This window comes from Notolepis coatsorum, assembly GCF_963971535.1.
Source record: "Notolepis coatsorum genome assembly, chromosome: 6".
Classification (NCBI taxonomy): domain Eukaryota; kingdom Metazoa; phylum Chordata; class Actinopteri; order Aulopiformes; family Paralepididae; genus Notolepis; species Notolepis coatsorum.
Genome location: NC_140170.1, coordinates 172,729,601 through 172,755,302, shown reverse-complemented (window position 1 = coordinate 172,755,302; position 25,702 = coordinate 172,729,601). Strand labels below are relative to the sequence as shown.

At 45.9% G+C, this 25,702-nt stretch overlaps 1 protein-coding gene across 1 annotated transcript in view; it reads right to left on the bottom strand.

Moving 5' to 3' along the window:
• LOC311229752 (ral GTPase-activating protein subunit beta-like) overlaps positions 1-25,702 on the bottom strand; it is a 120,724-nt gene that overhangs the window by 54,774 nt on the left and 40,248 nt on the right. The window contains 9 exon segments of the mRNA XM_084315827.1: positions 3,517-3,664; positions 12,937-13,051; positions 14,644-14,811; positions 15,295-15,496; positions 18,165-18,387; positions 19,777-19,863; positions 19,866-19,930; positions 22,879-22,926; positions 24,817-24,864. Coding sequence (XP_084171953.1) covers positions 3,517-3,664; positions 12,937-13,051; positions 14,644-14,811; positions 15,295-15,496; positions 18,165-18,387; positions 19,777-19,863; positions 19,866-19,930; positions 22,879-22,926; positions 24,817-24,864 — 1,104 coding nt within the window.

The window sequence follows — 25,702 nt, the reverse complement described above, 5'->3', positions numbered from 1 at the left end:
TGTCACGTATTTCAACCTTCCTTCCCGCCGTCACCCCGTTCACGGATTTTTCCATTTTTTTTAATTTTTTTTTATAATTTTTACGAAATGGCTGCAATTCCCCTCCGTGACGACAGGTGGCAGCAGTGTAGATTAGAACGTTAGCACAGGAAGTCAGACCGGAAGACGGTTGCGACCCGAAGAAGAACAGCGACCGGAATCCGAATAAAGGAGGGGTTTAGCGCGAAATGTATTACATTCTACGATGGACTTGAGAGAGGATTGTGCGGTTCCACCAGCTAAGAAAGCCAAGAAGAGCTACTGCAAATATCTCGCCAAGTGGGAGGAGATGTTCCCGTACCTCACGAAAAGCAACGTTTCAACACTCTATGCTTTTTGTAAATTATGCCGCGCTGATTTCAATGTCGCACACGGAGGAAAAAGCGACGTCAGTTGAGTCATCATGACCAATCGGCGAGGCATAGAGGCTATGATAATTTTTCACAAATACACTCCTTCTCAGAAGGTGTTGAGAAATGCGAGGTCTGCAACCTATACATACAACAGGTCCCTGGCCGATGCAAGAGACCCCCACAGGGAATTAAGTGGTATCCCCCATCCATTCCAGAGTGATAAAACAGTCTAATTAGATTAGATTAAAATGTATTGTCATTATACAGTACAATGAAGACATTTGGCATCCAACCAGAGTGCAAATGTACAGTAAAGTGCAATAGTAATATACAATACTAATCAGATGTATGGACAGTACAGATCACAGTACAGGCACAATACACAATTGTTAAGGGGATGCAGACCAGAGAAGGACTTCTTCCCCCATTTTCAATTCATCATAACATTTATGTATGCATTGTAAGATTTCAATAAATATGAACATGTTAATGCTATACTACTACATAAAGTGAATTTATACTGAATTTGTCTTACACTTCCATTCATTTAATGCAGGGATGTTCACAGCATTTCACTTTCAACCAGGTATCTGATTAATTTAATTTAACGAGGGGGAGGAGACTACATTGGGAGGGGGTGGGTCCGGGGGAGGGGGCGGGGCGAAATTTCCAGTTTTTTCAAATGCCAATGTTGACAGCTATGAAGCAGTAGTAGTAGTAGTAGTAGGAGCAGTAGTAGTAGTAGGAGCAGTAGTAGTAGTAGGAGCAGTAGTAGTCGTAGTAGTAGTAGTAGTAGTAGTAGTAGCAGCAGTAGTAGTAGTAGTGGTAGTAGCAGTAGTAGTAGCAGTAGTAGTAGCAGCAGTTGTAGTAGTAGAGGCAGTAGTAGTAGTAGTAGTAGTAGTAGTAGTAGTAGCAGTAGTAGTAGTAGTAGTAGTAGCAGTAGTAGCAGCAGTAGAGGTAGCAGTAGTAGTAGCAGTAGTAGTAGTAGTAGTAGCAGTAGTAGTAGCAGTAGTAGCAGTAGTAGTAGTAGTAGCAGTAGTAGTAGTAGTAGTAGCAGTAGTAGTAGCAGTAGTAGTAGTAGTAGTAGTAGTAGTAGCAGTAGTAGCAGTAGTAGCAGTAGTAGTAGCAGTAGTAGTAGCAGTAGTAGTAGTAGCAGTAGTAGTAGCAGTAGTAGTAGTAGCAGTAGTAGTAGTAGCAGTAGTAGTAGTAGCAGTAGCAGTAGCAGCAGTAGTAGTAGCAGCAGCAGCAGCAGCAGCAGTAGTAATAATAATAATAATACACTTTATTTTTATAGCACTTTTCATACAGAAGTTGCAGTTCAAAGTGCTTCACAACAGTAAAAAATATAGGCATAAGCGAGCATAAAAAAGATAGAGAGGTAGCAAGGTAAGGTAAATCACAGTGTTTCACATTAGGATCTAGCATCCCATAGGCCTTTCTGTTTACAGTTTCATTCAGTAATACAAATAATAAAAATAGAATAGACAGAGTAAAAACAAAGTGCGGTTGGATTCAGTTTAAAAATAGGCAAAAAATTATCAAATAGACCGGACATACAACAGAGCAGTGCATCAGTAAGAAGTAAAAAGTGTGATAAAATAGTTAAATTTTGAATTACCGGTACAACAGAGCAGTGCTCTTAAGATTACAGTGCATAGAACCGACACATGAATTTGATAGGAAGTCTAGGTAGGGTAAGAATTGTACAATTTGTGTCAGGATATCCCTGATGTTTCATTTAAATGCCTGAGCAAAGAGATAGGTTTTAAGCTGTCTTTTGAAGATGTCTAGCGAGTTGGCTTCCCTGATGTTTTGGGGTAGTTTGTTCCATAGTTTTGGGGCAGCGTCATAATCACGGCGAGAGCCTTCCTCACCCCTCCTCCTTCCACACCATCACGGCGAAAGCCTTCCTCACCCCTCATCCTTCCACACCCTTATATGGGCAGCATCCGACCCCAGCATTCCCACGCTGCCAGAGGGACATCAATCAGCGCGGCTGTGAGGGATTCCCTCATCAACAAACCACTACATCAGCCCACGGATCCTGCTCTCCCTCGTCGCAGTGTTAACCTAACAACCTAGGTACGACGACGCACACTAGCCTTGCTACTCTATCCTTGTTGCCTGCCTTATCCTAATATTTGTTCTCCCTGTGCCCAGGACCACCGCTCCCGAGACACCACCCGCCTGGACGCTCCTGTGCTGCACGAGGAGTGCACCTGTTTGTGTCTATTTGTACATTCCTGTACTGTCAAACCTGTCTGTTTGGTGCCTACAATTAAAACCAACATAAAACGCTCCATTCTCTCTCCTCCTGTGTTCTGCTATTGGGCTCCGCCACTGCTGCCCTAACACATAGTTGATAAAGGCTGCATTACCGATCCTCTTTTGACCGTTTCTGGGAGCCTCTAGTAGTCCAGCAGCTGGTGATCGCAGTGTTCTTGCTGGCCTGTAATTTATTCGAGTGTTGGCGATGTAGCTAGGTCCCTGTCCATTTAGAGCTTTGTATGTAAGGAGAAGGACCTTGAAGTCAATTCTAAATGTTACAGGAAGCCAGTGTAGAGCAGCTAAGACTGGACTAATGTGCTCTCTCCTTTTGGTTCTAGTAAGCAGTAGGGCTGCAGAGTTTTGGATTAGCTGAAGCCTCTCTGTGGTTTTCTTAGGGAGACCTGTAAAAAGTGCATTACAGTAGTCTAACCGGCTAGATATGAATGCATGAATTAGTAGTAGCAGTAGTAGCAGCAGTAGCAGTAGCAGCAGCAGCAGTAGTAGTAATAGTAGTAGTAGTAGTAGTAGTAGTAGTAGTAGTAGTAGTAGTAGCAGTAGTAGTAGTAGTAGTAGTAGTAGTAGTAGTAGTAGTAGTAGTAGTAGTAGTAGTAGTAGTAGCAGTAGTAGTAGTAGCAGTAGCAGTAGTAGTAGTAGTAGTAGTAGTAGTAGTAGTAGCAGCAGCAGCAGCAGCAGCAGCAGCAGCAGCAGCAGCAGCAGCAGCAGCAGTAGTAGTAGTAGTAGTAGTAGTAGTAGTAGTAGTAGTAGTAGTAGTAGCAGTAGTAGTAGTAGTAGTAGTAGTAGTAGTAGTAGTAGTAGTAGTAGTAGTAGTAGTAGTAGTAGTAGCAGTATAACTAACCCAGGATCATCTGTGTGTTTGTAGGGTCAGTCTCAGTCTGCAGAGCTCCAATCAGAATATTGACCAGTCGAAGCTTCAGAGACAGGAAGCTGACAGCTTTGTCCTGGATAGAACCGTTATCAGTACTGAACTTTCCCTCCAAGAGGACCTGAGAAAACACACAAACATATTCACATTATTAACAGAACTACAGGCTAAACTTACTGTCTGCCCAGTGATGAGTACATACAATCAGGTCCATACATATTTGGACAATCTCCTGACTGAACTTTTTTTCAGGCCAAGTCATATTCGTATTTTAAACTCCACAGTATTTTTTTTTAATAGCGTTAGCGTTTTAAGGGAGCCTACTTGTAGAGCCTACTGTCCTGACTGTGACTATAGACCATACTGTTGTGGTTGTTGTGCCAGGCAGGGAGGCTGTGTGCTGGAGAGCGTGAATGCAAGTCTTGTGGCTAGCTTCTGATTGATGGCGAGCTAGCACCCTTTTCCCATTACTTTGAACGATGAACTAAAAGGCTTGTTATCATACAAACAAGGGACTAAACACGTTTCGCAATTATGCCACAACAATGTGGAACGCCCTACCCACAGCCATAAAATCTGGTGCACTTTGAGAGCAAAATTAAGAGGCTAGATCTATGATGAACGTTGTGCTCAAAACACAAAATCGACTAGACACTAGAGCAGGGGTGTCAAACTCATTTTCACAGAGGGCCACATCAGCATTATGGTTGCCCTCAAAGGGCCAAAGACCGTATAAATGTTAATGTAATGTAAAATAAATGTAGCTACACATTTACATATTGTTAAACATGGTGTTTCTGTATTTATTACTTATTCAAGTTATACATATTGCATATTCATTTGCATAAATGTAAAAATATATGTTAGCTTATGATATTTTAACAAATAATTTTAGTTTATCAGAACCCCATATTACTCCACCAATCAATGATCAAACCATTAAAGTAAATAACAAAGAAGAATATCATCAAATACAAGCTATGACATTAAGTTTGCTCAAAACCTTTTTGTCACAGTCAAGAGGGGCAGAACTAACAACAGTGAGCTGCAAAGAACACGTGGGACAGATGTAGCAGATGTTACAAAAACAAATGGCTGCACACAACCTTGCAGAGGCCATACATCCAACTAATGGAAGATAGTTTAATTAACTTTAATTAACAGATTGCAGAATGGGTACAGTACAGTACAGCTCAATACACACAATTGTTAAGGGGATGCAGACCAGAGAAAGACTTTCGACTTGTTTACATCAGGGTCCCCCATTTTCAATTCGTAATGAAATTGCTATTATGTGTCTGCATGAACACACAACTGTAACTGTACTCAAAAATAACAAAATAAGGGTTGTCTCAGTTCACAACTATATTGGTCAAGTTTTGGGTGGGACTTGTTTGCGTCCCTACAGCTTCTTATTCAATTGAGCGAGATGCTCGGTTATGTCACACAGCCAGTTTGCATCTGACAGTTCAGACAATATTTTTTCAACCCTTTGTTACCTATTCCGCCTGGATCTTTTTTGTATTTTGGGCTGTAAAATTGTCAAAGAATGTCTGAGGAGTAAGTGCTTTTGGCTTTTTTCCTTTGTTACCTCAGATGTTCAACATACATGTATGTGTAAGAATGTGTAATAACTAAGGCTGTCAAAGTTAAAGCTTTATTAACGCATTAACCCACAATTATTTTAACACTGCTATTTTTTAACCCAATATTAATGTAAAAAAAAAAAAAAAAAAAAAAAATTTTTTTTTTTTTACCTGAGCTCTTGGGGGGCCACATCAAATGACGTGGCGGGCCGGATTTGGCCCGCGGGCCGTGAGTTTGACACCTATGCACTAGAGCATACATTTGAGCCATCAAAGAAATTAAGCAAAAGTGGTTACCTGTGTTGAACTAGTTTATTTTTTAGAAAATAAAAAAATAGACTGGATTACTATTACGACTACTACCACTGCCAATACTAGAATACCACTACTGATACATCCCTATTGGCAAACTTTATATTAAAAAAAAAAATTATATAAATATAATCAAATTGACGGAAATCCGTCTCAAAACGGAACGCTTTAATGCCTGCATATAGCGTAGACAAATTGATTGATTGATTGATTGAAAAGTTTATTAACAGATTGCAGAATGGGTACAGTACAGTACAGCGCAATACATACAATTGTTAAGAGGATGCAGACCTGAGAAAGACTTTCGTCTTGTTTCCATCAGGGTCCCCCATTTTCAATTCATCATATGACACACATGACATACAGATAGACAGTACTGCTACATCTATACATTTATGACATACCAGATTTTCAAATACAGTACTGTTTGTGATACTAAAAAAATCCAGAAGAAGAGTATATACATTTGACATAGAAACTGTGCATTGGGGGAGGTTGGGTAGGTGGGGTGGGGCTGTACATTGGAGGTGGGGGGGGGGGGGGGGGGGGGGTTGGGTAGGGGGGGGGGGACACTGTACATTGGAATACTGACATACATTTGACATGGAAACTGTACATTGGAGGAGGTTGGGTAGGTGGGGTGGGGTTGGGTGGGGCTGTACATTGGAATACTGACAAAGCCATGCTTGGTCTTTATTGTACAACTGGGTTAGGACATTTGTAGGGGCCAGTTTTGAATTGCAGTCTCCCGTAGGTGTTCTTTGAGAGTGTTTTTGAAGGTGGGTAGTGATTTACATTCCTTTACAGCTTTGGGTAGGGCGTTCCACATTGTTGTGGCATAATTGCGAAACGTGTTTAGTCCCTTGTTTGAGCCGAATCTGGGTTTTACATGATTTGTGGAGCTCCCTCTGGTGTTGTGATCGTGGTATTCACTGACCTTTGGGAAGTATTTTGACATGTACATGGGTACCTTGGTCGTGTAGTGTATCTTGTAGACCAGGCCCATTGCAAGTTGCTGTACTCTGTTGTCTACTCTAAGCCATCCTAGGTTGGCAAAGTGTGCAGGGGTGAGGTGGGTTCTAGGAGTCAGGTCAAGCAGTAGTCTGACTAGTTTGTTTTGAGATGTTTGTAATTTGGTTCTGTATCGTTAGTGGCTTAGCTTGGCTTCGCCTTCTGCACTATCTCGCGTACGTGCACGCGTACTGAATAAACCACAAATGTACCTCTAATACCAGTATTAGTCTGACCACACCCCTCATCAGCTTACCTTCATAAGCAGGTGTGTGGTCACCTGCTCTCCTCCTTCTCGCTTTCACCACAAGGAAGAGGTGCCTCGGTAGATCCCCACACTTGACACCATGATGGAAGAAATTGGATTAGGAACAGCTTGGGAAACAAGGATACGTTGACATCATATCTTTATTTTCTCTCTCACTATTTTCGAGAAAATACGGCGATATTGTCTTCGTACTGGAGTGTCTAGAAGATGATGATCATTCTACAAACCCTCCACCGGTTTTCGTATTGGGAGCACGCCGCTGCATGCTTCTCAACTGCAGTTCCTTGCTGTGTTTGTTGGGGTGAAACCTGTCAGGCCACGGCTGAACTGTCGGACATGCCGCTGTTGTGAGGAGCGGTGCGTTCCAGGTTGGGTGAGTAGTGTTTGCTGGCGGGCTCCACTTGTCTGTTAGTGCTATGGGGGCTACTAGACAAAGTTTATGGAAACCGGCCCCAGGCTAGGGTCCTTTGTTTAGCCGTCTAGGCGACAGAAGGCCTTGGTCTGGCGACCATTATAGTTTTAACTAGTGGGCCGCGACCATTGACACTGGTGATCCCTGTGTGTTCTGGACGAGTGGATTCTCTCTGTCACCGTGTTAAGACCCCATCTTTCATATCCAAATGAGAGTATTCCTTCACGAGGGGATATGTGCATGTAATGTGCGATAGCGGCAGATTCATGTTCAAAGTCAGCTATACAGGCCAGTTGGTACTGTGCTGATTCCGCCGGACGTGTTAATGTCACCGTTGTGAAGCGGTGTTGACGTCTTGTTTTCTCTTTTCTCTTAAAAAGTGAGGAGGGTTCAGAACGGCGGCCTGTCTGGGTGAGTGTTATGTCATTGTTTACATGTTCATAGCTTACGGTTAGCCGGTCGGTGGCCTGGCGCGGGGTAGCTTAGGCTTCTCGCGCGCCGCCGGGAGCTCGCTCCTGATCGCGTGCGTCGTAGGTCGGCGTCTCGCGAGCGGAAGCGATAGCACCAGAACGGTTGGAGCAGCCGTTAGCTTGATGCTATTCTGTTGAACGTGCTTTGATTTTTAACATGTTTTACACTCTTGACCACGACGTCATCTTTGACAGGGGATGTTCGTCAACCCTGCCTGAGCCTAGACGGGGATTGCGTCAACAAAGAGGGCTGTGTTCTACGGTGGCTTATGACTGCACTTCGCTGATCTGCGTTCCGGGCAGGTACGGGGTTGGCCAGACCCTCATAACACGTCTTCTGGTTTTACCTTGCTAAATGTATTGTGAATGACGGTGTTTTTTCCCAAAACGTGTGTTGTTGCAATGCATTTGAGATACGTTGCGGGTTGTGTGTGAGCTGTTTTTGTCACTGGCAGTAGCTTCTCTGTGCAGGTCGTGATGTATTGATCTGGTTGTTGTGTGAGAAACATCATGGTGTTTATGTGTACCGTGTACTCACTACTAAGGCAACTAACCTATGAAGCTATGCTTGGTGACGAGTGAGTAAAAGAATGTTCTTTCTCAGACTGTAATGACAATGGACAGTGAGTTCACACATTAACAGGTTTTCCTGTTTTAACTGGCCGTATTGAGGGTAAAATAGGAGGATTGTGTTTTTCCCCCACCGGTTCCCTGGGGACTTTATCACCTCCTATCAGACATGTTGTGCATTAATTGTGTCTTTTGTGTGGTAGGGATACGATGTAACTCTCAGCTTGATTGCTGAGGTTGTGCTAAATCTGCTGGAGAAACTTATTTCCTAAAGGGAAATTGGTTTGGTTGCGGTCATGTGTGCTTAGCAAGGCCTGTGGTCGATACTAATCAAGAATGATGTATTCTCTCATTGTGATGATGATGGGTTGTGTGTGTCATGTGACCTACAACTGGGTTGTACTGACCACAGAAGCACATGTGTATGTTGGACCGGGGTTCTTAGAGCCCTCTCTATTCTGTGTTTTTCCTTAGTAAAAATCAGATAGCAGGTTAGCTCGTGCGCTGTGTGGAGCTGTGAAACGCTTCATAGGGTTGACTATGACTGTGTCATATTCTCTTTTTGTCGTTACGTCGTATCATGGGTGTGGGGTCGTAAAGGGGTGAACTGGTAACCTTTCCTCTCCCCGTTGTTCTGTCGGTCAGGGGTACACCCCCTGTCCTTCAAGGTTCCCGTCACGTGGCGGTTCGGCACGTTACGGGGGGGGGGGGGGGGGGGGGGAGGGAGTTCCTGGTCCCACGGCCTGGTATATTGGGCGTGTGCACCGCAGGAATTCCCCCGCCATAGAGTACGTCACCGTGCGCGTCTCTGTTGGTAGGACTTCCGTGTGCTGTTCAGGTCCATGTGATGGATCTGTTTTCAGGGGGGGTGGTCAGGGCTCCTCCTCACCAAGCGCCTACTCAGGCCTTCTGTGAGTTCGGACTCCTTCTTCCATGTGATCCATGTGAGGAAGCCTCCATCAGAGTACAGAGCCTTCCTCCTCAGATTGTCAAAGTGAGTGGACCCTCTAGAAGGGTCCTTTTCTATTGTATGTATATTCGATTCAATTCGTTTATTGAGTGTGTATGGGTTCGGTGCCTCTTCCCCGGAGGCCCTAAAACCAGTTTTTTACATGGCTCAAGGTGCAATATATTCTTTTCAATCTGTACAGCTCGCGTGGGAAGTCTCTCTGGGGATCCCCGTCTCTTTCCTATGGGAGGGTGGTGGGATGTAAAAATGTGAACATTTTTTACCCCGGCTGTGTAGACTGGGATACATACTGTTGATGCTTCCTTCTTTCTATTCCAGAAGTGTTGGAGTTAGGGAGTGTCACACCCCTCTTGTCGTTCCCCTGGGCGCCTTGGGGATTCAATGGCAGGTCTAAATAGCCTGTTCATTGATGGGGGTGTGTCCCGACGCACGTATAGTGCTAGCTCGCTGTAAACAGGCGATTGACTGGCACGCCTTAGTTGCTTGTGGTTGAAACAGCGTTTTTATAAAGCAACTGAGATGGGGGTTTTTCCTCTTCCGGCGACCACATCCCATGACCTGGGTGGGTTGTCGACGGATCCTCGTTCATGTCTGGGGGATGATGACGGGATGGATCTGAACATATGTAGTGGGGTCTCACGCCCTTGGGGTGGGCCACCAGGCGCGGTTCGTCCCGACGTCTGGGTGGCGCCTTCTTTTCATGTTAAGATCAACACGCATATCTGCCCTTTTCCTGGGGCATGTCGGCGTGGTTAGGGCACGGGACTGGTTCTGGTCACGCTGGTCCAGATCAGTTGAACCCGTTGTCCGCCGGGGATGCAGATCTGCTGTTCTGGTACCCTGAGGGACTTGGGCTTTTTTCAGGGGGAAAAATGCCAGGTCGGTCTGGGTGTCACAGGGTTAAGCGCTATGGAGACCCTGGTTGGGTATGTTTTTACTCAGCACTGTCGTCATGGCTTACAGCCATGCCATTCTGTACGCGCTCGATCTCGTCGGATCTCGGCCGCTACACAGGTTGGTCCTGGTTAGTACTTGGTTGGGAGACCGCCGGGGAATACCAGGTACGGTGTGCTTAGGGGCTGGTTCTCCATTGTTTTTCGCTCCTCTCTCACGCATGGCGAAGAGGGGCCTGTGGGGGTGGTTTTTTGACCTCCTCTGGTGACCCTGTGCTTCCCGTACCGCCAGGCCCGGTCCGAAGTGATGTTTGCGACCCGTAGGCCTGGGTTAACCCTTTTTGGAAACTGAAACACTTGTACTGCGGTATAGCCGGTGTATACCCGCAGGTGTGTTTTGGAGTTTTTTCTTGAGGGGTTATAGGAACAACCACCGCATTGGGTAACACCGAGGTGGTTGGTTCCCTGGTGTGTTGGAGCAGTGTCAACTCCCGGGTTCACCGGTTGAGGGTGCCCCTGCACGTTCATGACGTCTGCCAATCGTGTCAGCCTTCTCTGCCTCGACCCCTCTGGGTGGGGGTTGTTAAATGGAGGCTTGGTCATGCAACACCGCCAGCTTACGCTCCTTCCGCCGGGGCGGCTGTGTTCAGCTGTCCCCTCTGGCGCCTGTCTCGTCCGCAGTCTCCAGGCTAGGGTTAACAGCCTGTTGCCTGGTTTTTCCCCGGTGCGCTGCCTGCTTCCGTTGGTTAACCTTTTTTGTGTGCTTACGGCCATGCTGACTGCCTATTCTGCAGGGTCAGTGTGCCAGGCGGTGTACTATTGGGGGGACGGGGCCCGCTCGGCTTACTGGCCTGGTTGGTTCCGCCTGGGAATACCAGGTGCAGTAACTGAGGGGCCTTTGTCCGAATACGCTGGCGATGTGGGGGGCGGGGCACTACGTGCCCACCTGGTGGGGTCTTGATGCTGGCATCATGGACTTCTCCGGGCCCCCATTCCAGGGAGTCCAGTCCTTTTGGTGGGTCTGGGTCTTCCTTCGTGCTCCGCTGCTACGGCCTTGCCACGGGGTTGGGTTTGCCCTTGACCCCGTGATTCTGGGGGCAGTAACGAGGTTGTTCCTCCGTTCGTTCCCGGGTGGCATGCGGGTTGTGCGTGTGTGTAGTCGTGGGTCAAGCCACGGTCTGCTCACCCTGTGCGTTGAGTTGCTTGAGTGCCTCTTCGCACGGTCGGGTCCGTCGCCCTCCCGTGACGTCCCTAATAGGGGGGCTACCCTCCATTAGGGGGGGTCGGGGGGGCTCGGCCCTCCCTGTTCTGATGGTTTTGGGGGGCTGTCAGCGGGGTGTATTTGTCAGCCAAGTGGCTCCGCTTGGCCTCCCTTGTGCAGAAGGCGAAGCCAAGCTAAGCCACTAACGATACAGAACGTTAGGTTATGACTATAACCAAGTTCTGTTAGTTAGGGGCGATGCTTGGCTTCGGACGGCCGCTGCAGCCCTTGACCTCACCTTGTGGTGAAAGCTTGGGAAGGAGGAGAGCAGGTGACCACACACCTGCTTATGAAGGTAAGCTGATGAGGGGTGTGGTCAGACTAATACTGGTATTAGAGGTACATTTGTGGTTTATTCAGTACGCGTGCACGTACGCGAGATAGTGCAGAAGGCGAAGCCAAGCATCGCCCCTAACTAACAGAACTTGGTTATAGTCATAACCTAACGTTTTTAGTGCCTTTGAGGTGCTTTGGTACCATGAGGTGCAAGCATAGTCGTAGTACCCTTGAATGAGTGCTCCTGCCAGAGTCTTCAGGGTATTCTTGTTTACCAGGGAGGAGATCCGGTACAAGAATCGAGTTCGTTGATTGACTTTTTTTATTACATTGGATGCCATTTTGTCACAGGAAAGATTAGCCTCTAGGATGGAACCCAGGTAGGTAATTTCATCTTTCCTTGTGACAATATTGTCACCCACTGTAACTGAGAAGCCGTCTGTTTTGCTGAGTTTGTTATTTGAACCGAAGAGAATGGACTCTGTTTTGCCCATGTGTAATGATAGTTTGTTGTCGGCGAGCCATATGCAGATTTTGCCTAGTTCCGAGCTGAGGGTTTTTTCAACCTGTAACTTGTTCTTGTCAGAGACCAGCAGGGCTGAGTCGTCCGCAAACAGGAACAAGTTGCAGTCACAAGCTGACGACATGTCATTTGCATAAATTAGGAACAGTAGTGGTCCTAGTATGCTTCCTTGTGGAACACCACAGTTCACTGTGAGGGGGGGGGATAGGGTACCGTTTACCTCCACCATCTGTTCTCTCCCCTCCAGGTAGGATTGTATCCAGCTCACTGATAAACTATCAAAACCAATTGCTTTTAGCTTGTCAATCAGAATGGTGTGATTGACAGTGTCGAAGGCCTTTTGTAGGTCTAGCATGACCATGCCGCAGTATTTGCCCGCGTCCACCTCTTGTTTGATGTGGTCGTTTAAATAGAGAAGGCATGTGTCAGTGGAGTGGGATGTTCTGAAGCCAGATTGGAATTCGTAGATTAGATTTTTATCCGTAAGGTACTTTTCGACCTGTTCGTATACTATTTTTTCCATGACTTTCGAGATGGATGTAAGGATAGAAACAGGGCGGTAGTTGCCTGGGTCTAATTTGCTGCCCTTTTTGTGCAGGGGTGTTACTCTCGCTATTTTGAAGTCCTTGGGGACGTGTCCCTGTTTTATGGAGAGGTTTATTATGTGTGTGATGACTGGGGTGATGGCGGCTGCTGAGTCTCTGAGGGGATGTTGTCATGGCCAGTGGCCTTGTTCGGTTGGAGGGCGCTCAGTTTATTGAGTACCAATCAAGCATTTATTTGACATTAAATATTCTAAGTATTCTGTTGTATTCTACTGATGTGGAATATGTATGCTGACCTCCGACTGGACCTGGCCAAAGTGGTGGGGGAGGGGCAGCATGGCCAGCAGGATGTGAATGGAAGCTCTCCTCAAATCAGTAGGGTTCACATAGCTCTTAAACTTAGACAGCTCCCTAAAGAGAGAGAGAGAGAGAGAGAGAGAGAGAGAGAGAGAGAGAGAGAGACACTTGTTCAAAGGGGGCACTTGACCTCAAGATATCTGAATGAAAATGGGCTCATTGGAACCACACACGTGTCCTCTTTAAAAGCCACGCTCAATTCATGCTAATCCCATGCAGTTTCTTTTCTTGCATTACAAATAGGTTACTATTGCCTTTTTTAAGTAGTATACACATACATAAGGATATCTGAATTTTCTTACGTTAAAAATAAATGATGAATGTATTGTGGCAGATATCATCCCCCGTCCCATGGCTACGTGAAGGATGGGAGATACTACTGCCACGGGCAGAGGAGAAGCAATTAGGCAGCTGATTAGGACTGATAGAACACACATGTGCACCACGAGATCACCCACATCCCACACACACCCACACCAAACACATAACATAAAACACTAGGACAGACAGAGTATGGTTGAGTGGAGGTGAGGAAGGAGCGGAGTACAGATAGAGAGAGATTGTGATACAGAGTTTTGTGAGGTGAGAGGTAGTTGAGAGGAGAGCTGAAGGTGAGAAGGTGTTCGTTGTGTTACTGGACCCTAGACTGGCTGAGAAACCCCCTTGTGTACTGACCCTGGACCGGAAGACAAACTCTGAGTATATATTTTTTTTATCTACTTTTTCTCCCATTTTTCTATTTTTTCTCCCATCCCAATTTCGTATTGTCCAATTCTACCCTCCCCTGTCTCGAACGCTGTTAGGCCATGCCTCCCACAAGCCGGCTGCAATGTGGACGAAGCCTTACATCACATGTCCCCTCCGGTACTTGAGGAAGCAGCCGTTGCATCTTTTCACCTGCACAGCACGATCTCTCAGCGGCGGGGGTCTGCGTGGGAGGGACACGCCGCCCCCGTTGCTTCCTGATTCTGCTGCGCAGGCGCACCAACCGACCTGTAGGAGTCGCTGTCCACAACGTCCGATCCCCACCCATCAGCTTTCCCACCCCTAACACTGCCAATTGTGTTAGTATGAACGACCAGCCAAGCTGATAGCAATGCGGAGAGCTGGGCTCGAACCCAGCGTCTCCTGCATTGGTGGCGAGCGCCTTGCCCACTACACCACCTAGCCACCCTACAAACTCTGAGTATTGAACAATCCCTTTTTTGTACCAGAGCCTGTTTTGTGTTTTTGACCTTGGACTGTATTACGACTACTCTAATTGCCCATCGGACTATATTTGCCTTATTCAATAAATATATTTTATTTATTGAAATTGTGCTTGTGTGGACAATTGAATTTGTTTGTTTTTTAACTGTGACAGAGTCTGAACACCACCAGGCTCGTCACAGTATATTTAAAATATTTCAAAGGCTTATCAGTACTTCATAATTCCAGGCCTGGAAAATACATTTTCAAAAAGTATTTCCTCTCTTCTCTCCTCTCCCCTCGTATTTCTCCTCTCCGCTCTTCTTTCTCCTCTCCTCTCCCCTCTCTTCTCCCCCCTCTTATCTTAACATCTCCTCTTCTCTTCTCCCCTCTCCTCTCCCATCCTCTCTTCTTTCTCCTCTCCTCTCTTCTCCCCTCCCCTCCTCTCCTCTCCTCACCTATCAGGCAGGATGTTCTCCAGAGCTGATATGAAGTATGGCACCAGGACGTCGACTCCCTTCAGGTCGCAGCAGAACAGAGAGGCTGAGTTCAGAATGATGGAGGCCAGGACTGGTCGACACATCAACTCTGAGATCTGGAGACCCTGCAGGAGAACCATGTAGAACCTAGAGGAGAGGAGAAGAGAGGAGGAGAGGAGAGGAGAGGAGAAAGAGGAGAGGAGAGAGGAAGAGGGGAGAGAGGAGGAGAGGAGAGAAGAGGAAAGGAGAGAAGAGGGGAGAAGAGCGGAGGGGAGAGAGGAGGAGAGGAGGAGGGGAGAGAGGAGGAGAGGAGAGGAGATGAGAGGAGAGGAGAGGAGGTATGTTACCTGGACAGATATACAGTTTAGACAGACATACAGATAGACAGAAATACAGATATTTTACCTGTACATACAGACAGACAGACATTACAGACAAATAGACAGAAATACAGATATTCTACCTGTACAGACAGACAGACAGACAAATAGACAGAAATACAGATATTCTACCTGTACAGACAGACAGACAGACAGACAGACAGACAGACAGACAGACAGACAGACAGACATGTTACCTGTACAGATAGATAGACAGACAGACAGAAGGACAGACAGGCAGGTGTGTTACCTGGACAGATAGACAGGCAGTATCTCCTCTCCTGTCTTCTTGCTACAGAAGATTCTACACAGGGTCCCACATGCCTCAGCGCGGCCGGCCTCGTAGTTCTCTGGGAACTCGTTGGCGTCAAACATGGGGTTGGAGACCATGGTATCTGTGGAGAGCTGGGAACCTTTCCTACGTAGTTCCAGAGCAGTCTGGCCGGACAGGGCTGGGTGAGAGAGGGAAGAACACGAATTAGTCCAGTTTAGTGGGTTCTATCACACCTGGGCCCTCATTTATCAACAATTCTTAGAAAGTGTTATATTTTCGTTCTTAAGCACAGAATTTAGAATGTGTGTACGTACAGAAAAATCGGGATTTATCACACGTGCGTACACAGGTTCTACGCACACTCCGTGTTGATAAATGCCACTTGTTCTACGCTCCGCGCTCGTGCACGGTTTTACGTATTTGCATATAGAACTGCCCGTAATGAACCATATATGGTCATGAAACACCCCCATGAAATGTGGAAAAGTGGACTATGCCGAGCGAACGCCTGCGAGAAATACGCGACAGGCTGACAGACGTGTACACGGTGATGTCAGATATGATATCTTATTAACTTCCTAAAGACCGTTAACCACTGTTTGCCATTGGTGTCATTAATAACCATGCTGGAATATGACTGCTTTTTCTTCGTTTTGTTCGATTAATACCCAGGGATTAAAGTTCTCTGTCAATTTCATTCCAAATCGCGACGGATTTTCCTTAAATTTTCTGCCTGCATATGATTTGTAGTGGCATACAATCTATTTTGATGTCGGTATTAGGTAGCCTATATAAACAATAATACGAGAGCATATACAAGAACCTTTCTATTCACATAACTGCATTTGTGATGGAGCTTTGACAGCTACATGGGTGGTAACAGTCTATTGCTCGATCAATCTCCAATATCACGATGGACCGTGCCATGTAGCCTATGTATAGCCTGCCTATGTGATCAATAAAAACGCGAACTTGAATCCCATCATCATATTTATATGTTGTGTTTGTCTACTATGTTTGTTACTTTGTTATTTTTTTCCCCTATGTAAAGCGACATTGGGTCTCTTGAAAGGCGCTATATAAAATGAAGCTATTATTATTATTATTATTATTATTATTATTATTATTATTATTAATAATAATAATAATAATAATAATAATAATAATAATAATAATAATAATTATTATTTTTTTTTATTTTTTTTTATCCACTTTTTCTCCCATTTTCCATATTTTCTCCCATCCCAATTTCGTATCATCCAATTCAACCCTCCCCTGTCACGGACGCTGTTTCTTGCCTCCCACAAGCCGGCTGCAATGTGGACTAAGTCATACATAGCACAAGTCCCCTCCGGTACTTGAGGTAACAGCAGTCGCATCTTTTCACCTGCGCAGCTCGATCTCTCAGTGGCGAGGAGTAACGCGTGGGAGGCTCACGCTGCCCCCGACACTTCCTGATTCTACTGCGCAGGCGCACCAACCGACCTGTAGGAGTCGCTGTCCACAACGCCCGATCCCCACCCATCAGTTTCCCACCCCCTAATACGGCCAATGTGTATTAGTACGGACGACCAGCTAAACTGAAAGCAAATGTGGAGCGCTGGGCTCGAACTGACGAGCCCAGCGTCTCCAGCATTATTATTATTATTATTATTATTATTATTATTATTATTATTATTATTATTACATCTGTGCGGGAGCTCACAAATAGACTGTCTTTTAGTCTCAGTGAAGTTTCAACGGAGGTCATCTATTCTAACCAACAAATTGAAGTAGAAAGCATTTTGTTGTGACCAATCTTATTTGGAAACATGACACACAAAATAATAGTACCTATTTAGCTTTTTATTTTAAACAATATTTAATCGCGTTTTGGAGGTGGGTGTTCTGCGTCTTTCCCCCACCCCGTGCCAAACAAGCAGGCAAACCTCTTGTTCGAGCGTGAGCCCGTTATAATTACACTACTGTCGCTATTTTATAATTAACTATAATGAATTACGGGTCATACAGAACACGCCAGTGTTGAAACTAATGCACAGAAGATTATTTCCGCGTCGGCAGTCTCCATATTCTACCGCTGGGCGCCAGGTATGCATGGTCCAAGCTGTGCGTATATATACGCACAAAGTCAAGCACACATTCAAATTGATAAGTCCCACACTTTGCTTAGAAATGATCGTATGCACGGGTTACGCACATATCTGTGCGTACGCACCATTGATAAATGAGGGGCCTGGAGAGCATCACCAGGGACGTCTATGGGTTCCAGACTTCAGGATTTGCAACCAAGTATTAAAAGTGACCATTTTATTTATGGATTGTTAGTTTGTCCAATTACTTTTGGTCCCATAAAAAGGGGGCTGCACATGTAGAAACTGTCATAATTCCTACACTGTTCACCTGATTCGGATGTCTTGATTGTTTAATTTCAAGTCCATTGTGATGGTGTATAGAGCCAAAAAAAAATTTATTGTACATGCTATCATACAGAGTTATATGGGTAGACTATAGTATGAGGCAGCTCTCAATCCAACCAGACAATTACACAACTGACAGTTACCAACCAAACAATCACACAATAATCAGTAATAATCAGTAATAATAATAATAATAATAATAATAATAATAATAATAATAATAATAATAATAATAATAATAATAATAATAATAATAATAATAATAATAATCAGACCCACACAGACGTGATACTATAATACCTGTGGTGCTTGGTATGTGGATGCAAACATGGAAAGCAGTGGAGACTGAGGACCTCCTCTTTCCCCCTACCATCCTATCTGTTACCAAAGACCCCTGTAGGGTACAGAGCCATGGTTTGAGAAACTCACCGGTCATGCTGCCATCCCGGCTCATCCCAGACTGCAGTCTGCAGTGGACCAGCGCAGCGTCAAACAGCCACTGACCAAACAGGTTCAGGACAGAGTCCACTTTTGGCCTGGAAGGGGAGGGGAGGGGGCGGGGCTCCGAGCTAGACTGGGAGGGGCTAGAGAGAGGCGGAGACGAGGGAGGCGGCTGACTGGATGACTTTGACTGATGGGCGGATGAAGACGTCTGAAGAAACATAGGAGAGGAGAGATGGAGGAGAGATGAGAGTAGAGGAGATATGAAGGAGAGATGAAGGAGAGATGAGAGTAAAGGAGAGATGAAGAGGAGATGAAGGAGAGATGAAGGAGAGAAGAGGTGAGAGTAGAGAGATGAAGGAGAGATGAAGGACAGATGAAGAAGAGAAAAGATGAGAGTAGAGGAGAGATGAAGGAGAGATGAAGAAGAGATGAAGAAGAGATGAGAGTAGAGGAGAGATGGAGGAGAGATGGAGAGGTGGAAGAGAGGAGATGAAGGAGAGATGAAGAAGAGATGAAGAAGAGATGAGAGTAGAGGAGAGATGGAGGAGAGATGGAGAGGTGGAAGAGAGGAGAGATGGAGGAGATATATAGTAGAGGAGAGATGGAAGAGAGGATAGATGGAGGAGAGGAGAGATGGAGGAGAGATAGAGGAGAGATGGAGGAGAGGAGAAATAGTGAACTGGCCATAATGGGTTTTACTAGTAGTAAACTGGTCATGATTACATTAACACACCCTACTGGACTATACTTGCCCACTGTATTGTTACTTTATTCTAACTAGTGTATATAATTGTATAATTGACCACATCTGCCCAGTTGCACAGCCCTCCACCACTTTATTATATTATCTGTCTGTTAATGTCTGTCCGCTAATGTCGCACCAGTAACGTCCAAAACAAATTCCTTGTATGTGAAACGTATACTTGGCAATAAAGACCTTTCTGATTCTGATGATAGTTTTTACTCGTAGTAAACTGATCATGATGATTTGTACTAGTAGTAACTGACCATGGTGGTTTTTACTAGTAGTAACTGACCATGGTGGTTTGTACTAGTAGTAACTGACCATGGTGGTTTTTACTAGTAGTAAACTGGTCATGATGTGAATGGATTTTACTACTAATGAGCTCATAGCTGCCATCTCTCCTATACAACATGAATGTAGCATAACTGACATGATAGAAGAACCAACCACAGCTAACATCAACCTGTAGACCCGCCCCTCTAACGTGAAGTTAGGAGAAGAACCAACCACAGCTAACATCAACTGTAAACCCGCCCCTCTAACGTGAAGTTAGGAGAAGAACCAACCACAGCTAACATCAACCTGTAGACCCGCCCCTCTAACGTGAAGTTAGGAGAAGAACCAACCACAGCTAACATCAACCTGTAGACCCGCCCCTCTAACGTGAAGTTAGGAGAAGAACCAACCACAGCTAACATCAACCTGTAGACCCGCCCCTCTAACGTGAAGTTAGGAGAAGAACCAACCACAGCTAACATCAACCTGTAGACCCGCCCCTCTAACGTGAAGTTAGGAGAAGAACCAACCACAGCTAACATCAACCTGTAGACCCGCCCCTCTAATGTGCCCTACCGCGGAGGCCTTGCTGGTTGTCTTGATGACAGCGGTGGGCTTGTGCCGTCGGTTGTGCGGAGGGGTGGTGGTGTTGGCAGAGGGGGGGCCGCGGGCATGTTCAGTCTGGTTACCGGAGTGGGAGGAGCACTGTCAGAGCGAGGCCGAGAGATACCTGGAAAAGAGAGAGGGGAGAAGACAGAGAGGAGAGAGAAGAGAGAAGAGAAAAGAGAGAAGAGATGAGAGAGAAGAGGAGAGAAGAGAGAGAGGAGAGAAGAGGAGACAGAGAGGAGAGGAGGAGAGAGAGAAGAGGAGAGAAGTGGAGACAGAGAGAAGAGGAGAGAGAGGAGAGTGGAGAGAGAGGAGAGGAGAGAAGTGAAGACAGAGAGGAGAGGAGAGAGGAGAGAAGAGGAGACAGAGAGGAGAGGAGGAGAGAGGAAGGGAGAGAAGTGGAGACAGAGAGAAGAGGAGAGAGAGGAGAGTGGAGAGAGAGGAGAGGAGAGAAGTGAAGACAGAGAGGAGAGGAGAGAGGAGAGAAGAGGAGACAGAGAGGAGAGGAGGAGAGAGAGGGGAGAGAGGAGAGGAGAAAGAGGAAAGGAGAGAGAGGAGATACGTGGAGACAGAGAGAAGTGGAGACAGAGAGGAGAGGGGAGGAGAGAGGAGAGAGGAGAGGAGAGGAGAGAGGAGAGAAGAGAGGTGGAGACAGAGGAGAGAGGTGGAGACAGAGAGGAGAGGGGAGGAGAGAGGAGAGGAGAGGAGAGGAGAGGAGAGGGGTGGAGACAGAGGAGAGAGGAGAGAGAGGTTTAGTTGAGGAGGTGATCTATTCATACTAACTATAACAATAGTAACCCGTCTTTGTCCATTAGCAGTGACATCATCACAGCGCTCCCTTCCACCGTGTTGGGGCTACAACAGCTTTCTGATTGGGTGCTCAGGTTATACCAGCTCTACGATTGGATGTTAGTAGCAACAACATGAACATCAGTTCAAACTTCTAAAACAGACTTTACACAACAATCATCTAGTTTCTCCTTTTGGACATACAGTCACCACAGACACACACACAGACACACAAAGCGTAACATAAAGTGAATCAGGCTTCACATCACATCAGTGCCCTGCAGAAACGTCTTGCCTATTTATTATTTAAAGGTCCCATGCATTATAAATGGCCTTTTCCTTTACAGGTGTGTTCCATAGACCCACAGGAATTGTGTAAAGTTGCCCAAATAGTGCAAGGAATAGCAATGTATGGTGGGACCTATTTTTATTAATTTGTTTAATGTTTCCTTTCCTCAAAGTCAACCCACTGGACAGACATTGTGTCCTCAGGACCAAGTCAACCCACTGGACAGACATTGTGTTAGATGTCAGTGTTTTTAACAGAATCATTTAGGAGATAGCAGGTTTCTACGAGACACAGATGTAACACCTTCACTTCTCAATTAGCAACCTCAACGCAGACTCTGATTGGCTGACAGCACGTCCTTCACCCGCCCTACTGGGCAGACTCAGACTCTGATTGGCTGACAGCATGTCCTTCACCTGCCCTGCTGGGCAGACTCAGACTCTGATTGGCTGACAGCATGTCCTTCACTCAGACTCTGATGTTTTTATTTCATGTTCACACTGAAACCACACCTCCCCAACTTCTGTTGACTTCTTGATTCATAGAGAAGCAAAACAGAGGCATGCAGGAATGTCACTCTCTAGAACACTGGATTCAACATGTCACTCTCTAGAACACTGGATTCAACATGTCACTCTCTAGAACACTGGATTCAACATGTCACTCTCTAGAACACTGGATTCAACATGTCACTCTCTAGAACGCTGGATTCAACATGTCACTCTCTAGAACGCTGGATTCAACATGTCACTCTCTAGAACGCTGGATTCAACATGTCACTCTAGAACACTGGATTCAACATGTCACTCTCTAGAATGCTGGATTCAACATGTCACTCTAGAACGCTGGATTCAACATGTCACTCTAGAACGCTGGATTCAACATGTCACTCTCTAGAACGCTGGATTCAACATATCACGCTCTAGAACGCTGGGATTCAACATGTCACTCTCTAGAACGCTGGGATTCAACATGTCACGCTCTAGAACGCTGGATTCAACATGTCACTCTCTAGAACGCTGGATTCAACATGTCACTCTCTAGAACGCTGGATTCAACATGTCACTCTCTAGAACACTGGATTCAACATGTCACTCTAGAACGCTGGATTCAACATGTCACGCTCTAGAACGCTGGATTCAACATGTCACTCTCTAGAACACTGGATTCAACATGTCACTCTCTAGAACACTGGATTCAACATGTCACTCTCTAGAACACTGGATTCAACATGTCACTCTCTAGAACACTGGATTCAACATGTCACTCTCTAGAACACTGGATTCAACATGTCACTCTCTACAACGCTGGATTCAACATGTCACTCTCTAGAACACTCTGATTACGAGGCATTATGGCTCAGCAGCTTGGCCAATAAATGACAAAACCACTTCCAGCTTATAACCAAGGTCAGTCGGGGCAATGTGATCTAGACACGACCGTTTCTAAAACGTGGAACTAGCCCAGCCCTACAGCTTATCATCAACCCTGTGTGCATGCTGTAGCTCAGTGGTTCCCAACCGGTTGGGCTCGCCCCCCTTGGGGGTCTCGGGTGAACTACAGGGGGGAGGGGGGGGGGGGGGGGGGGGGGGGGGGGTGGAGGGGGATAAAAATATGTTGTTCCCTCATATAGTTCTCTGGTTGTTCCCTCATATGGTTCTATGGTTGTTCCTTCAAATAGTTCTATGGTTGTTCCTTCAAATAGTTCTATGCTTGTTCCTGCTAGTCCAGTGGAGCGCTAACACAGTGTGGAGAGAGGTCACACCAGAGCTCTAAACACTGCTGCTCGCCTGTGGTAGCGAGCGAGCTAGCTGACCCACCAGGGAGAGAGAAACAAGAACCAAGTTGAACGTTTTCCAATTACCCAAGGGGAGCCCGTTTGGGAACCACTGCTCTAGCTCAACCAATCAGCCGTCTTTGTGCCAACCAAAATCCAATAGTAGCCATTCAGCTCCCCTGTGATTGGCTGGGAGCTCTCTAGTGAGCTGGAATACCATAGGACGGGAGGCGTTCCCTGAAATTGTTCCTGGCCACTGCGACACCTGGGAGGAAAAACAGTCATCAACACACTCATATAGGGAGCAGGACAGACAGACCCAGAAGAATCAGGTTGGTTCAATCAGAACAGAGCAGCCATTACATACTGTTCCTGTATATGTCATCACTGATGAACAGCTGTCTGAGGCAAAAGTTACTAAGGAACCCTGGCATTGGCCTTAAACATTAACTATTGGTCTTCATATAGCTAAGAGTTAGTACTGGTCTTATAACTAGGTCTAAGACTCTCTGTAGCGGGTTAGTACTGGTCTGATAACTAGGTCTAAGACTCTCTGTAGCGAGTTAGTACTGGTCTGATAACTAGGTCTAAGACTGGCTCTATAGCGAGTTAGTACTGGTCTGATCACTAGGTCTAAGACTCTCTGTAGCGAGTTAGTACTGGTCTGATAACTAGGTCTAAGACTGGCTCTATAGCGGGTTAGTACTGGTCTGATAACTAGGTCTAAGACTCTCTGTAGCGAATTAGTACTGGTCTGATAACTAGGTCTAAGACTCTCTGTAGCGGGTTAGTACTGGTCTGATAACTAGGTCTAAGACTCTCTGTAGCGGGTTAGTACTGGTCTGATAACTAGGTCTAAGACTCTCTGTAGCGAGTTAGTACTGGTCTGATAACTAGGTCTAAGACTCTCTGTAGCGGGTTAGTACTGGTCTGATAACTAGGTCTAAGACTCTCTGTAGCGAATTAGTACTGGTCTGATAACTAGGTCTAAGACTGGCTCTATAGCGGGTTAGTACTGGTCTGATAACTAGGTCTAAGACTCTCTGTAGCGAGTTAGTACTGGTCTGATAACTAGGTCTAAGACTGGCTCTATAGCGAGTTAGTACTGGTCTGATAACTAGGTCTAAGACTCTCTGTAGCGAGTTAGTACTGGTCTGATAACTAGGTCTAAGACTGGCTCTATAGCGAGTTAGTACTGGTCTGATAACTAGGTCTAAGACTGGCTCTATAGCGAGTTAGTACTGGTCTGATAACTAGGCCTAAGACTCTCTGTAGCGGGTTAGAGATTAGCTTGATTAGGATTAGTTAGTTTCAATCCAGTCCAGTTTACTTCAGTTGTCTTGTTAGATTTTGAGAAAGGCCATGAAGACCAATCAAATTGAAGCACATGGGCATGTTTACACACATCCAGTGCACTCGGTTTGTGTTCTATGTCACCCCCGTGCGCGTGGAGTGCATGTGCGTCCCCATGCGTGTGCTGGAAGAACATGTGATGCACAATCTTCAGGACACCTTTCCTATATAGCACCAATTTTTTTTTTATCCACTTTTTCTCCCCATTTTCTATTTTTCTCCCATCCCAATTTCGTATTATCCAATTCTTCCCTCCCCTGTCTCGAACGTTGCTAGACCATGCCTCCCACTGGTCGGCTGCAATGTGGACGAAGCCTTGCATCACGTGTCCCCTCCGGTACACGAGGAGGCAGCCGGCGCATCTTTTCACCTGCACAGCGCGATCTCTCAGTGGCGAGGAGTAACGCGTGGGAGGCTCACGCTGCCCCCGATACTTCCCGATTCTGCTGTACAGGCGCACCAACCGACCTGTAGGAGTCGCTGTCCACAACGTCCGATCCCCACCCACCGGCTTTCCCACCCCCTAATACTGCCAATTGTATTAGTATGAACGACCAGCCAAGCCGGAAGCAACGCCGAGAGCTGGGCTCGAACCCAGCATCTCCTGCGTTAGTGGCGAGCGCCTTGCCCACTGCGCCACTTAGCCGACCCCTATATAGCACCAATTTCATCAACGAGTGGTAAAAGACTCCATTGGATACGTTTAGGTTCAGTCTAACCCAGTTCAATCTGTAGACTAGTCTAGTTAAATCCAGTCTAAACCAGTCCAGTCTAGTCGGGAGGTCAGTGTAGTGTCATATACCTAGAGAAGGCAGCCTGTCTCTGATATGGGTCCTAGAAACAGGCAATCCTGAAAAAACACAACACAGCAGTGAGAGAGAGAGGTGGTTAGAGAGAGAGAGAGAGAGAGAGAGAGAGAGAGAGAGAGAGAGAGAGAGAAGACAGAAAATCAACTGAAAATAAAGGATTCTTTAAATTTGTAACATTTCTTTCAAATTTGAAATAATCTAAAAAATGTCACGATTGTATAATTAAATTCAAGCAAGTCAAGGTGGAATCCACATAACCATAGAACTTTTATGGACGTTTTGAAATAGGGTGTGATTCACAGGCCCGGGTCCAGGCGGTAGTCAACTGGACCAGGTATGAGTGAGGCTGACGGCACGTTCAGATACAACGCAAAAAGAGAAATATTAGTATATATACTAATCAGTTTGACAGGTGAACACTAGCAGAACTGGTGTGAAGACAACTTATGAACATTTACAAAAACAAGACAATTTTTAAATGTAACCCATTCAATATCTATAGGCTACAGAGCATTCATGGCAGACTTCCAATTGTTAAGATATACCTATATACATATTATTTGCTCGTTACGCCTGGTGAATTTCTCACCGTGTGCTTTCTATCTCTCCCGACCTATTCTACCTGTTGCCTACTTCAATCTCCTCCTTCAGGCCAACTTCAGGCCGTTCACGGCAGTGCAGGTTGACACTGTTGAATCTTGAAGATACCCTGCCAACCTCCGCTACCCGTCCATGGCCACAAATATACCTGTCACCATACGGGTGCTTATGGAACTGCCAATCAGCCGTCAACAAAGCAGACTTCATACAGTAGCTGCCTAATGCTCACGGGCCTCTGCTCACCTCCAACTCCTAGTTCTCACCACACCTGCAGCCTTC